The sequence below is a fragment of the Colias philodice genome, chromosome 7, assembly GCF_061535455.1.
Source record: "Colias philodice isolate Cphi_HAF_F1 chromosome 7, ilColPhil1 Martin Lab GWU primary, whole genome shotgun sequence".
Classification (NCBI taxonomy): Eukaryota; Metazoa; Arthropoda; class Insecta; order Lepidoptera; family Pieridae; genus Colias; species Colias philodice.
In genome coordinates, this window is record NC_143092.1 from 337,845 (window position 1) to 353,876 (window position 16,032).

General features: G+C 33.2%; 1 protein-coding gene across 3 annotated transcripts in view; it reads left to right on the top strand.

Annotated features, from left to right (window-relative positions):
* Nucleotides 1–11,062, top strand: part of Vsx2 (Visual system homeobox 2) — a 104,119-nt gene extending 93,057 nt beyond the window's left edge. For 2 of the 3 annotated variants that reach the window (XM_089697045.1, XM_089697044.1), the window contains 3 exons: nt 8,997–9,127; nt 10,127–10,315; nt 10,907–11,062. In XM_089697045.1, coding sequence (XP_089553171.1) covers nt 8,997–9,127; nt 10,127–10,315; nt 10,907–11,011 — 425 coding nt within the window. In that variant the 3' untranslated portion in view covers nt 11,012–11,062. Of the gene's footprint in view, nt 1–8,933; nt 9,128–10,126; nt 10,316–10,906 lie in introns of all 3 variants that reach the window. The other variant, XM_089697043.1, reaches the window with a different exon arrangement.
* Nucleotides 11,063–16,032: the final 4,970 nt, after the last annotated feature.

The following is a 16,032-nucleotide window of genomic DNA, read 5'->3' on the forward strand; positions in this document are numbered from 1 at the left end:
ACTAAGCGATGTTACTGAAATATCTCAACCATAGAGCATCGCCAAATACCGAGTAGAGTAGGTACAGTTCCAAAGTTCCAAACCAAAGACAAAGCTGAAATTTTTTAATCACGCCTTTGCAAATGGTGATTTTCACACTTGTCTGACACAAAGGAAACAAAGCGATATTCACTGGTGTTAAAGTATGTTTTACCGTGGATTGTTTATATGTAGATGTTGAATGTTGGTACACTTGTGATATAATTATCAAGTGTGGAGAATCGCGTCATTTTGGTAATAAAGAATATTGTGGCATTTTTTGCGTTAATTATGCAAGCTGTTAATTATGGAATTCTACAAATTTAGAAACTGTAGGTACATCTGTTTTTATGTATGGGGAAAATAAACATATTATTGTATCTATTAGGTATTTATTTGGTAGGTATAAATATAGAGCTTTGTATTTTTAATTTACAATTTTCTTAAAATTACACTCTTAAAAATGAAGGCTTGAGTTACTATTCTCCATAATGTAGGTACCTATTAAAAATCTCAGTGTTCATGTTACTTTTTTTACTAATAGGCTTTACTTAGAAATAGAAGTAGGTATCCATCACTATTCACGCAAACAAACATACAATCACCACCACTACTCAGTCGTTCAATTAACACCATCCCAGACCAATAGCAAAAAGATTAAAAATCGTAAACCCGTCTCACGCACACAGACGCAAAGTGCATAGAACCTCCTCGACGCACACAGGCGTACACAGGCTCACACGGACGCACACAGACGGGAACACAACATGGCCGCCGAGTCTAAGCCTTGATTATTAGGGCTGGCTCGCGCTTACATATTAATTATATGCTTAGCATTCACCTGCCTATGTACTAAAGGGTTTGTTGAACAAAATGGCTGCTTTATATAAGTGGTAGGTTTTTATATTGATGTTCTGAAGTGTAGTTTGTAATTTGGTGAAGTTAAATGCTAATGTGAAGTTTAAAGAAAGAGCTTTTTATCTGTTTTAGGAATAAGATTATCTTCATTTCTTAAAGACAAATAATAAATAAGCAAAGCAAATAATAATAACAAATAAGCAACTTCTAGGATTTTCTTGGTAGACATCACTATTCCACATGACGACAATCTTGTTAAGGCCGAGTCAGATAAACGGCTCAAATATCTGGATCTGGCGCACGAGGTTGTCGAGATGTGGGACGGTGTGTCTGCCGAGATAATCCCTATAGTTGTGTCCACCAATGGGCTGGTTCCTGCCTCCTTAAAACAATATTTAAGGAGGTTGGATTTACCGGTAAAGCCCATGACAGTGGGGATAAAGCGGGCAGTCCTTCTGGATAACGCTCGGATAGTCCGAAGGTTCCTCACTCAGTCGCCCTAGACTCCGGCCGTCTGGCCACTCAGCCGGAGTTTTTTTTCAGCACCGCCGCGAAGCGAGATACTTGCCCCCCCAATTATAAATAATATTATATATAGTATTTTATAGCAACTGAATTGAGCTTTTTATGACATAAAGCTTTTCTAATATTTGAAGATAAAGTTTTAAAGATTATTTATGCAAAGGTAGCTCTGAAACTAAATAATCAATTTAGAAAATTACTTTCACCATTACAAAAGTGTATTATTTCTGTGAGACAGCTTATAATTTTACTACCAAGTTTCATGGTAATGGCAATTGGGGCAGGAGCGAAATAATTCAACGAAACTGAATATATTTCTTATAATTTAACTGCCATGTAACTAAAATTACAAATATATAAAATTAAAAATAATATTATGGCATAGATAATAAATAAATTTAGCCTTATAATAATATGTAGAGTAACCTTTGAAGTATCAAGTAACCTACTATCAGACCTGAATTATAATATTCAGTCGCGCAAACTGTCCTACGCGCCAAGTTAAAATAGTCATTAAGTTTCCTGAAAACTACCAATTTTCTTAATTTATCATTCTGTAAGTACTCTCTACTAAGTATTTTAAAGAAGATGAATAAAGTAGTTTTAAGTAATTACTTATATAAGGAATAAATTTTATGTGATAAGTTATTAGATAATCGTGTCTTGCTTAAGTTTAACTTTGGTGGTAAAAATAAATAAATTAAAGATTAGGGGGGAATCAAATTCGAATAAAAATTGTATGTAATTCTTTGTTATTTATGTAGGTACCTATTTCAAATATTGGTTTTCAAAGTGACGAAAACACAGTACCTATAGGTAGGTAGGAATTAAATCAGCCTCTGGTATTTTGGTGATATAGTTTTGCGATAGATTAAATATATGTTATCTTATATGCTTATAAGTCTAAACTTAATTCATTTATTTGCTTAATAACTGGAATACAACATACTTATTAATAGATAGGTAATTTCTGTACAGAATTTCAACATAACGCTCACGGCATTGTTCGCACGTAGCATGAAAAGTTCTATTATTTTATTATGAAAAAATGTAAGTTAAAATATTTTTGTTTTGACTTAAATACATCATATTTATTACGTTAAACCATTAGCCAGTAAAATATGTAATTTTTAAAAAAAATCGCCTTTCCTAAATATGTATTTGATAGAGAAAAGTTAAGATTGTGTTTTGCCTCCGCATAGACGTTTTAATCAAGAGCGAATAATTTCCCAATTATTATAATGATTTCAATGCTTATTTAAAAGTCATATATATTATTCTTTAATTTAGTATTTAGTGTATCTTAAGCCAGATAATTAGATACCATCAATTCTGATGAATTTTAGAAGCTGATGATTGAAGAACAACATAGGCAATGGTTATAAGTTATAATGAAACACCCTCACATAAGTACATAATTAAATTAATTAATGCTTTTTTAACAGTTTAATGATAATTTAACAAAATAGTAGAGCACCAAAATTAAATTGTCTTTAGACAGTGACACATCCATGGTATCGTAATTATCCTTAAAATATCCACTTGAATTACAATTCAAAAGGCGCTTACACATCCGCGAAGCGTGCTATATTTAAGAAAAATGCCTTTACAAATAATATACGAATAAATACGTCAATTACCAGACACCTATAAAAGATTAGCTCCTAAAAAGTCCCAAATACCCACATTCCATACCACTCGAGATACTCCATACTCATCAAAAACTTGAAAGCCATAAATATCTAGAAGCGCCAATTAAAGCCCAATCGGAAATAACAAAAAACCTCACATTATAACATTATCCAATCCACTACGGCGTAGTGGCTCTCCTCAGCTACATCAAAGTGAACGCAAATGGAAACAGGCATCTTTTTAAATTATCTACCTATTATACACTTGCTTTGTGCATCACGCTTTTATCTTGTCAAATGACACTAGCTGTTAGGCCGCGTACACACGGTGATGCGGTGGAAATTTGTGGCGCGATACCTTGAAATTGCTAGAACCAATTTTTTATCCGAGCAATTTGAATTGTAGATTAGAGTTGTAGTAATGGATAGTAAAAGGAATATTAATTGTATTGACATACTACTAGATAATATTGTAGAAATCAAACCGTAGCAAATTTTCAGTATCCTTGTCATAAGATATATCTAATTTTTTCAACTTTGTCAATAACATATCGTTGCACCTTCTATCTACATAATATTTACATAATGATACGATTAGAACATTGTAATCGGCCATCTATTTCTCTAAAGTGCAGTTATTTTTGTTATTTTTAGCGTACCCCAATTAACTAAGTACAACAAATTATATACAATCACAAATCTAGCGATATATTTAATTAAATTCGTACACAAAAAGCCAAAAATTCGTGTAAAATATTACCAGTTCATTACTTCCGAAACACAACAGTAGCGTCGTGTGTAGCAAGCCTTACTCTCTCAGTATGAAAATTTCGCACAAAGCAGAAGGCTACGTACATATGTCCTTTGTCTGTTCACCACTTCGCTAAATGGTTAAAAATTATCACCGCAGTGCATTAGACAGACGCTTTGATGTGTCATATTTCTTTGATTGTAATTGACTCTTCATTTTTCTATAAGTGCGTAATGTTGTCAGTTACGAGACAGTTCGTTGTACCAAAATATTTACTGGTTTCGTGTTGTCTAATAGTCATAGTTTTATAATCATAATAGGCTATATAATCTGATAGGTGATGTTTTCCATGGATTTGCCTGAATTTTTCCATTAAAATTTAAATTTCCCATGTATAAAAGAAGATACCTATTAAGCGCGGGATACGGCTGCTTGCACGCAAATATTAGGCGATTGATGTTGTATACGAAATAAATAATATTATTAATTATATTAACAAACAGAATATATTTGCAGGAAACAGGAAGTTGAAATATAGTAAAAATAGTTAAATTGAGGTGCGCAATGACTCTACATTAAAAGCTCATCATCCTTTTATTTTGTAATCTAAGCTCATCATAAAGTACCATGTAAATATTTTCACAAATTTCAACTACATATATCTCAAACTATCAACCACGTAATTTGAAAATACAATGAATTTTAAAGGATAGATATTTATGTAAATGCATTTGAAGGTACCTATACGTACTGGATAGCCTTTATAATTTCATATACCAGTATATGTATATTTGGCCTCACATGTACTTATAACAAATATTAATGTAAAAAAAAGAATTATATATAAATTCAGCTTTTTAAGAAATATAATATACTTAGCTATAACAAAAATATTTCGCAAAAGTTTTCCAATTTCAAGCTTTTATTATGAAGCAGTCAGTGTTTTTAATACAAGTGAGAAGGATTTTACGAGGTTTTTACAGCGTCGTCCCTTTGAATACCTAATCAGGTCCTGTTTATTGCGTTGCTGGGCGCCATGACTCCTGCCATTATTATTTGCATTCTGGCTGGTATAGGAGGTAATAGGTTATTAATATTCCATTTGATTTTGACTTTAATTTTGACTAGCTGTGCTCGGCGGTTTGAACCGCAGTGCTCCGCTCATATTGGTCTTAGCGTGATGATATATAGGTAGCCTATAGCCTTCCTCGATAAATGGCCTATCTAACACCGAAATAATTTTTCAAATCGGACCAGTAGTTCCTGAGATTAGCGCATTCAAACAAACAAACTCCTCAGCTTTATCTAATCTTAATACTATTATAAAGGCGAAAGTTTGTAAGGATGTATGGATGTATGGATGTATGGATGTATGGATGTTTGTTACTCTTTCACGTAAAAACTACTGAACCGATTACAATGAAATTTAGCACACATATAGAGGGTAACTTGGATTAACACATAGGATAGTTTTTATCCCGGAAATCCCACGGGAACGGGAACTATGCGGGTTTTCCTTTGCAAACGCGGGCGAAGCCGCGGGCGGAAATCTAGTCTAATCTAATATATATTATAAAGGCGAAAGTTTGTAAGGATGTATGGATGTATGGATGTTTGTTACTCTTTCACGTAAAAACTACTGAACCGATTACAATGAAATTTAGCACACATATAGAGGGTAACTTGAATTAACACATAGGATAGTTTTTATCCCGGAAATCCCACGGGAACGGGAACTATGCGGGTTTTCCTTTGCAAACGCGGGCGAAGCCGCGGGCGGAAATCTAGTAATATATATTAGTATAGATTAGGTGTGTAGCAATATTGAATATATATACAAAAAATACGTAGACTTACGTAGAGCTGTAGAGTATTAGAATATGCATTGTTCGTTTTGTTCAGATACATTTCGCTTTTGATTTACTATCATATATTATTTACTAAGTACCTACTACTAAGTATATTGACGACATTGTCTCTCGTGACGTGAAATTAGTTAGTGAGAGCAGTCTTAATGTAAGTACCTAGTAGTTACGTAAATATTCTGTAATCTGTGATAGTAGTGAGAACCAAAAAAAGTATTTTTAGAATGCTATTACCATTATTTCTAGGTATAATATCTATCTATCATTCTACAAAAGACAAGTACCAAATGTCTTTTACCTATTATGAAATCAAAATCTTGTAAAATCAGAACGAATATAATTTACTAGCTGTTCCCCGCGGTTTCAACCACATTGCTCCGCTCCTGTTAGTCTTAGCGTGATGATTTATAGCCTTCCTCCGTCCTCGATAAAGGGGCTATCTAACACCGAAAGAATTTTTCAAATCGGACCAGTAGTTCCCGAAATTAGCGCGTTCAAACAAACAAACAAACTCTTCAGTTTTATAATATTAGTATTTAGTATAGATTCTATTTCTCAACATCTAGAGAAATAAAACGATCTTACGATAAACAGTAAACGCGTTTAAAGGAGCGTCTAATCGCACAACTCGCATTAGGACTTGCGAAGTTTGTCTATTACACCCAGAGCGATACATCCGTTTGATTTAACACTAACTACCCGCAACTGTACCAACTTCATGTTTATGGGTGACGCTTCAAAAATGTAACAGAATTAATGGCTCGGATAATACTGGGACTTGTACGATGTGTTGTTATGTTAACGATTTCAGCTATGCTATAAGTAAAACAGTGCAAGTAGCATCGTATACTTATATATCAGGATGATAGTGTATGAAAATTTAGATCGGATTTGTTAAAGGGTCTTTTGACGCTGTTTGGACTTTGTTAGTGAAGTATTTTTAAGCGATTGTGGGTCAACTTTCACATGCAATAGAGTACCTACCTAGTAATTCGAGCGATGTCTTGTAGATAATGTGAAGATGTACCTAACGTGGATTTATTTAGAGCCTTTTGACTCTATAGCTAAGCCCTAAGTACTACATACTTAGGGCTTTAAGCTATAGGTAGGTATTTTTTATCAGTGGAGAATCAGTTTTCAAATACTTATTTGCGAGAATAAAGGCGACGATTTTAGTATAGAGATTCACTTATAACACGTGTGCTCGGCACACACGTTCTTTTTTCTATTGAATTCAAATCTCCCATTATCATAAGTTATCACAGTAAAGCTAGTTAGTAATTTTCCTATTATTTAGTCACGTGACTATCATTATTTGTGTGACATGGTACGGTTCATTAATATTCATGTGTGTTCGCTCCAATGACTAATAATTCATATTTATATTCAGTTTTAATCGTTTATTATCTCGTTAAGTTGTCTGGGAATTTATATCATAATATTCTAAGGGTATTTAATATTTATAAGTACATAGATAATAAAAAATTATACTACAGATACACAACAAGAATTAATAATGTTTTCGTAAATCTATTTGATTTATCATAAAATGAAATTCAAATTCCAATTGTAAACAAATAACATTATATAAATTATAACTAACAAATAATATAGAATGCTATTTTTATATTAATAAAAATATAAAAGATACATAATCGTACGAACTTAGATTAAAACAAAAAGTGGAAGTCTACGAACAACAAGAAGACATAAAACTAGAAATTACTAAGAAGACACAAATATTTTCAGCCATGACGCACAACGCCATCTAGTGTCTTAATGTTAAAACATAAAAAAACGAAACGTATTAAATTCTCAGCTACATAGAGAAAAATTGAGTCATTTCGTCCAGTAATATAATATCACATAAATGATAAAATATACTCATCATATTGTTATCATAATAAGAATAAAGTCCAAATCTACAGCATAGATTGAACATGTAAACATGTTAGTCATAAACAGAACACACACTAAGTACCTACATAATCCAGTAAATACAAATAGTAACTAGTATCTAGCTGTTAGCTACGAACGATAACGAAGTATGAATTCGTATCGCTCTCGATATTAACCTGGATAACCAAATCAGCTAGAAGCCTACACGTTTGCGGAGCTGAGTCGAGTGCAAGCGATAGGGCAGGCACGGATTTGTGGGGCCCCAATTCGATAATATTGCAATTATCTTGTTTACTTGCTATATTGAAAACAAATTCAGAGTATGGTTAGGTATACGCGTGATGAGAGTATCAATTAAAATTATCGCAATGTATGCGTAAACCGGGGATATAAGCATATAGGTAATGTAAAATCGCTTAAATCATATAATCATACCTTTTTTAAGTCAGCCAAAGCCAACTAGTGATAATTAACTAAACCAGAATATTTAGTCGGTCTGTCTAACTTTCTGAAGTGATCTAATTATTTTAGTAATAGTGGTAAACTAAATTAAACAAGACGAGTAAATTGTACATAATGTTTAGTTACTACCTAATACTCAACTATCTATTTATTTAAATAAACTTCTATCAGAAGCGTTAAAATGTTTTAGGTATTTTACATTTACCACCGGTTCGGAAAACTGCACTATTTTCTACATTAATAATAATCGTACAAACTGCAATCACACAATCTGTAAGCCCCATGGCCCCTTAAAACTAGCGCTAGAATCCGTCCCCGCTCGCATAGTAATGAAGTGGGTATCAGCTCTCGCTAATAGAAGCCGTATGCGACTCATTATGGCGCCTGCCGTATCTTTGATGTCTCCAACTTTTTTCAATGATTACGTTACAAATTAATTCAGGGATTGGACTAATTAAACTCGTTATAGGTTTCTTGGTGAATATTTTTAATGCGGGTCTTAGTTAAAACAAATAATGTTGCAGTTATAATTATTGTAGGTTTGTTGTGAGGAATTTTTTTTTATAATTGATATGATAGATTTGCTCATAAACGAATACATACTTAATTTTCAAATGAATTTTTAAAAATGTAAAAATACTTTAAAATAATAATATGTTCTCTACAGCAAACTCCGATTCATTTCCCGATAGTTCTCTACTATCTATCTTTTTATTATGCCATGCCTGCAATACCTACCAACATGGGTTATTGCATTTATATTGCAAACATACAAACAATAGCCCATGTTGTTGTTGCAGGCTATGTTTGAGTAGGTACATAATTTCTAAAGATGGATGGAAAAGGTTCAACTCAATCTGTATATAAAATTATTATTATGATTACCAATGAGACATATAAAACTAACGAAACAATCTCTGTTCTAAGAACTGAATATAGATTATTTTATTTATTATTATGCAGGTGCAATAACCCATGTTGGTGTTGCAGGCATGCACCGCAAGTCGTTGGAGGCGGCGCAGCACCTCAAGGAGTCGGGGTCGGAGCGCGAGGGGTCGGAAGCGGAGCCCGAGCGCGCACCCTCTGCTTCCCCGCACCGACATGATGGCCATGATAACCAGGTTTGTTGTTTGTCTTATTTATGACAAATACCTCTAGTAGATATTATCTAGTTAATTTATTTAGACGTAATTCAAAAATAAATGTGAATAAAAATTATTTAGAAAAAGTGCAATTTCATATTTGGAGTATTACCATATATTCGTTGGCTGCACCCTGTGGCTGCACCATAGCTACTATAATAAGTTTATAAGAGTGTGATCGGTAGATAATTAAGTTTATATGCAATAAGCAAAGGCCGAAGTCCTTCGGTATTAGATATATCATAATCATCAATTTTGATATAACTATAATACCGAATATTTTTGGGAAATCGAATCTTCGAATTCGCATAAATACTTCAATTGACGTGATTATAATTCTACAGGCAGACGATGAATATAAATTTTATATCTTTTTTGTTGTCTTATTTTAATTTATGGTTAAGTATTAATCATAAGTTCAAATTTTGACTAGATCTTGAACATAAAATAAGCAGCTTACAGATTTTAATGCCTAGTCACGTTTCAAGTTGCTTCTTGAGACAACGATAAAATTTCCAAAAGTTATTGGCGTGTTAGTCGAATGTAAATTATCTTCATGAATCCTCATAATTATTTATTAGGACGATAAAGCAAGAACTACAATGTTCTTCATGTTATAAACCAGCTCTCCTATTTTATACATAGTATTCTTACATTATCTAATAATATTTTTTACTTAAATTATTGTTTTCTATTACCTTATATACAGTCTACCCAAAGTGCGAAATACCTACTAAACTGTACATAAACAAAATCTTAGGTATAATAAATTTGCATAAGTACGAGTACAGGTACAATTTACTGGGCGGTCTTATCCCTAAATCGTAATAATTCAACCTCTTTCACTCTAGTAATTCTTATTGCTAAAATCACTATAGTATGATTTATAAAACCTCAGTTCCATCATGCGCAGAGATCGCCTCACACCTATAATTCGACATGGTTGTTCTGTATTACAATATAATCTCTAATCCCCAGTTCGGTCAAGCGCAAAGCTCTCCCGGCAGCAGCACGACAGCTTCCTCCTCAGCCAAAGGCCGCGCGTCACCTGAACCCCGCGAAATGTACGACGATCCTGAAGCGTTCAGGAACAATAGCATCGCGTGTCTGCGGGCCAAGGCGCAGGAGCACCAGGCGAGGCTGCTGTCCAATAACCTGTTGCTGCAAGTGAGTAACATGACTAAACTGTATACTTAACTATACATAATATAACTATACTTGATGGAATGTGTGAATGGAATGGAACGATTCTTTCTCTTCTGCTCTTTCATTAGAAAAAAATTTGTGAACACTGACGTAAAACTTGGTTTATTTGACTTCCTAAACGTTATAGTATTCTCATTACATTTAATATGCAGCTTACGAGGAACGAAGTATTTATTCGTCAGTTTGTTTATGTTAACGATGAATTTGAAAAACTTCTCGATCAATTTAAAAATTAATATTAGTATTGACTAGGGCCTAGGCTACAATTTTACAGAAAACATAGGTATTATATTTGATTTATATTATCTATCAAGAAATAGTGATAATAACAAGCGTGTTAATGCTAATTCACTTTTCACTTCTCAGTATGTGCCTTTATTTTCGTCGTAAAGAATGGATTTCTTTATCTTTTATCTCTTAAAATCGGGCATCACATCTCCAAATGCAAATGTTCATGGGCGGTAATGCTTGCCGCTAGGCAAACTACCGATTTGATTGACCGTTCATTCAAAAATAATATATAATGCTTAACAAAAATAATTATTATTGCAGGTGCGAGGCTTGCAGCGGTCCCGCGCCGCGAGCGCGGACGAGGACGGGCCGGCGGACATCGACGTGGGCACGGAGCCGCCGCCGCTCGACGCGCGCCTCTACTGAGCCTGAGTCCGGCCCTGTGCTTTGTAATTATGTACATTACGTGCCCCGGCTTTTCGTGCAATACCATAGTTAAGTATTTATCTGTTTAGCGGTTTAGATACGGGCCGGCTGATGTGTTCGTTTTTGTAAGGTAATAAACAATTAAAGTGTTATGGAAAGCGTAAAAAAATGTTGTGTGGTTTTATGAAACCACGGTAAAAGTGAAAATGTTCGAACGGTTCCGAACACTGCTTTGTGTAGCGCATGTCGCGTGTCGGTCGACCTACCTACTCGGCAGCCGCGATACACGCGACATGCGCTACACAGACCAAAAAGTTTGAGACGATGTAATAAAAGTTTCACTTTAAAAATTCTACTCAAATTCAATAGACAACAAATCAATTAAAGAAATTATCGTAACATAATGAAATAGAGTACCTACATACCTACATACTTTTAAATAGTATGAAATGAGAAGCCAAGTTGCGGAGACTTTGACCATTTTCAATTTCTTTTTTGTTGGTTGGTAGATAATTTTTTTTGTATATCTCTACTCTCTCTGGTGACAGATTGCTTTAAATGAATTAACAGTCCCTTTCCTCTATGTACTTGGTGTAAAGCAGTGTTTGTAAATTATGAAGGGTAGAAGTAATGTAAATGAATGATACTTGTGCAAATGGTCGCGCAACGCTGCCGAAACACCGAAACATTGCATTAGTGTTACCTTTGAACGGTTTCAAATTTCGGAGTGTTGAGTATTTCTGTATTCTGTGTTTCGGTGCTTTGCTGTTAGCAAGGTCGTGTTTTTATTTGTATATGTTTCTAATTGATTTAAGATGTATTAAAGCATAAAATGTAACGCAATCGTGTTTTCTTCGTCAGCTGTGTCCGTATTAGCGTTGTATAAAGTTGCCGGCGCCATCTGGCGTCGGATAGTTGTAATGTATTTAATAGTTAAGGCGGGAAGACTAGTTGAAGTGATCGGCACTAATTTTAAATTTTATTGTAAATGTTGGACGCCTAATTGAAAATTATTGTATTAATTATTTGCTAATGTATATTATAGAGCCTGTACTTAAATTCGGCTTATACTTACGAGTCATTGAGCACAATGTGAGGCTATCCTTAATTAAATTTATCGTTAGCTAAATAGTTCTGGAATGATTTGATATCGTTTTAGAAAACTGATGCTTATCGAAGAACCAACGAAATTGTGTAGATAATTTTTAAAATTAAAAAGATGTTTATTATCTGGATATTTTTTTAATACCATTAAATATCTTGACATTCCAGTTTTTTAACGAAATAATTGAATGTATAGATATAACACGTAGTCTTAGATCTCATATGTTTCTAAATATGTATACATAATTTTTTATTAATTTTATAAATTGGTTGTGACAAATAATATAAAATTACCAACTACATAGTACCAATAATTTACTGCATTTAAAAATCTCAACACATAAAATTGTGTTAAATAAATTATTTCTAAAATAATTTACCTACCCATGTTTCATTTTAATATATTTTCATATGAACTAGATTTTACTTAGAGCCTACATTATGTTCTTCCATGTTTTAATTAACTAATGTACTTAAGAAACTGAGAAATATTTTCACTACCTTAGATAATAATTACTTACCAATTTTTTTATTTATCTGTAGCAATCCATTTTATGTAAAGCCTGCCATTCATTAGGCAATATTTGTTATCATTCTGTTCACTTTTTTCAAAATAGGAATATAGGTAACATTAACTTTCAAAATATGTAGTTACTTAGTTAAAATTTTGTTAGAATCTGTTTTGATTAAAAAAAAATAAACAAATATTGCCTAATAAATTGGCGGCCACCACAGACAAAAAATACATTGATGATGTAGAATAATTGCATAGACTTAAAATATTCTCGTATTCGGCGTTGTGATAAATTGTTGTTTAGTCTTAAACCGCCGTACTCTTGTACTTACTACGATATCTATAGAATAAAATTGTAATATATTTATTGAATTACCACTCGAAAGAAACTTAAGCATGCGACGTCATCGTAATATAACTAAGTAATATAAGATTATTCCGATGAATAAACAATTGTGTAAACTTATTGTTGTGTTTATTTTATCATCCTTAATCGTATCCTTCTTTTAATTATTATATAAGAAAATAATTTGGAAAATCCAAAAGTGCACGCCTTATAATTTTTTTTTAATAAATATTTATTAATTATTATTTTTGTTTATTTAATAACAATTAAACCACATCGAATCAGACCCTGAAAAATGAAAGGGTTCTATTCCTGAGCATACTCAAGCGTAAGAGAAAAAAAAAGACTCGATTAGTAAAGTATTTCCGTCGCTATCATGTTAACAAGAAAAAGGACAAGTCCAAGACAGAACTTTTTTAAACTGTTTTTTAACTAGTTTAAATAACAAAAATGACATCAAAAATATCATGAACGTTAAAAATAGTGTTTTTTCTTAATATGTGTGTGTATGTATTATCTTACAAGTGCAATGTATGATACATAAAGACATTTTAAGTTTGAAAAATCAGATGTTTTGCGCGAAGTGACACTTGACAGTAGTACCCACCTCAACGCTTCGCTTATGAGGCGTGCAAAACTGATATTCGTCCCTTTTAGACTTTTTAATTTTTATATATTGAAGAATCAAGAACCGTGTAGCTTATGGTGCAGATGCATTTTGCATACATCTGTTTCACTGATCGATTTTCTGACAACTATGCATATGTGAGCTTTCTGTATCCTACCAGACCGAGACATTTTTTTTCTTTATCTCCACCGGAAATCGAACCCAGGACCCTTCGGTTTTGCGATCAAGCAAGTTAACCACTGTTTTTTTTTTTTTTTTTTATTTTATTTATTCAATTAGACTTCTTCTAGAAGCACTTTTGAAACGTCATTAAGTACATGTTTTTAACATTTACCACCGATTCGGAAAGCAGTATCTACGGAGAAGAATCGGCAAGAAACTCCATAGTTGCTCTTTTTAATCATGTCAGATTTACAATTTTACAAATTACATATGTAATATCATAATATATTATCATAATATACCAAAGAACTGTCCTGTGGTTTTTACGCGACAACCCTCCATGGGTTTTTATCTTCCATATATTCCTTAATACTGTAATAGGCTCTCTTGACAAGTACATTTTTTATATAAGATTTAAATTTAGAACTAATAAACTCTTTAATATTATGAGGAATTCTGTTGTAAAAGCGTATACCTTGGCCCATAAATGAATTTTTAACTTTAGCTAGCCGGAATAATGGCATTTCAATTTTATTTCTGTTTCTTGTGTCATAACAATGTCTATCTCCTACTTTTGTGTGTAAGTAAGCGTTATTATGTACATATAAAATATTATTAAATATATACTGCGACGGTACAGTAAGGATACCAGTATTCTTAAAGAGATCTCTTAGTGAGTCTCGAGCACGCAAATTATATACAGAGCGTATGGCTCTTTTCTGTAATATAAATATAGTTTCTATATCTGCAGCCCTGCCCCATAGCAGAATTCCATAGGACATTATGCTATGAAAGTAGCTAAAGTAAACCAATCTAGCCGTTTCTTCATCGGTGAGATGCCTTATTCTTCTAACTGCATATGCAGCTGAGCTGAGCTTAGCAGCGGTGGTGGTAACATGGGCCCCCCATTGAAGCTTCTCATCTAATGTCAAACCAAGAAAAACAGTCGATTCCACAGGGTATAATACCTCCCCGTTTAAAATAATATTCCTTTTCACCTTTTTTACATTTGGGAGGATTAATTCTACACAATTTGTTTTTTTTGTATTTAATAGTAAATTATTAGCATTAAACCAATTGGATATGCGTAAAAGAGCAGAGTTTACTTCGTCAACATTTGTGTCATGTCTATCCACATTAAAAATTAATGAGGTGTCATCTGCAAACAGTACTATTTCACACATATCCTGCAAATAATAAGGTAGGTCATTAATATACACTAAGAACAAAAACGGTCCTAAGATAGATCCCTGCGGAACACCTATGTTAATCGGCGCACCGCGAGATTTCTCTCCATTAACGACAACGGTTTGTACCCTGTTCTGAAGATATGAAGCTATGAGATCCTGAGCTAAACCTTTGATACCATAAAAATTTAGTTTCCGTAATAGAATGGAATGTTCTACACAGTCGAAAGCCTTAGAAAGGTCGCAGAATATCCCCAAAGCATTCTTTGAATTTTCCCATGCTTTGTATATATGTGATAAAAGAGCTACTCCGGCATCAGTGGTAGAGCGCCCCTTTGTGAAACCATACTGTTTGGCATGCAGTAAACCATTTGATGCAAAATGACTATTTAATTGGTTTAAAATTAGTTTCTCGAAGACTTTGCTCAAAGTTGGTAATATGGAAATTGGCCTATAGTTATTACTGTCTTCTTGGTCACCACTTTTAAATAAAGGAATAACTTTGCTAAACTTTAGTAAATCAGGGAATATACCACAGTCGCAACACTGATTAAATATAAACGCTAGTTGATTGGCAATGTTTTCTATGATATTATTTACTAAATTTACAGACATACCCCAGAGAGACTGTACCAAGGAGGTTGCAGTATCATATTTATATCAAAGTCTCTTTAAACTATGATAATATTACAAAAGTGGTAGGGTAAACTCACCTAATTATGTGACTCACTTAATTCGGAGATACAACGTTTGGACTCTTTTATAGCGTTATAGGAGTAAAATCCAATACATTAATATTAACCCTATGGTATGGTAATAAAGCTTCTTTTCGTGTACAAACTTTTGTTAAAATCGTGCGGGTGAGATAGTAAGAATCACGAGATTTGTCACTGCGCCCGCCATGTTTGACGTTTCACCGGTAGCGTGCAACTGTGCTGTCATTATTTAATTAATTTTAAATAGAAAAGGTGAGTGTAAGTTCATGATACTTTGACAATTAATTGTTAAAAACATATTCTTGTTGATACCGATAAAGGTTTTAGTAATTTTTCATTTGTTTTTGCATAATACCTTATTTCC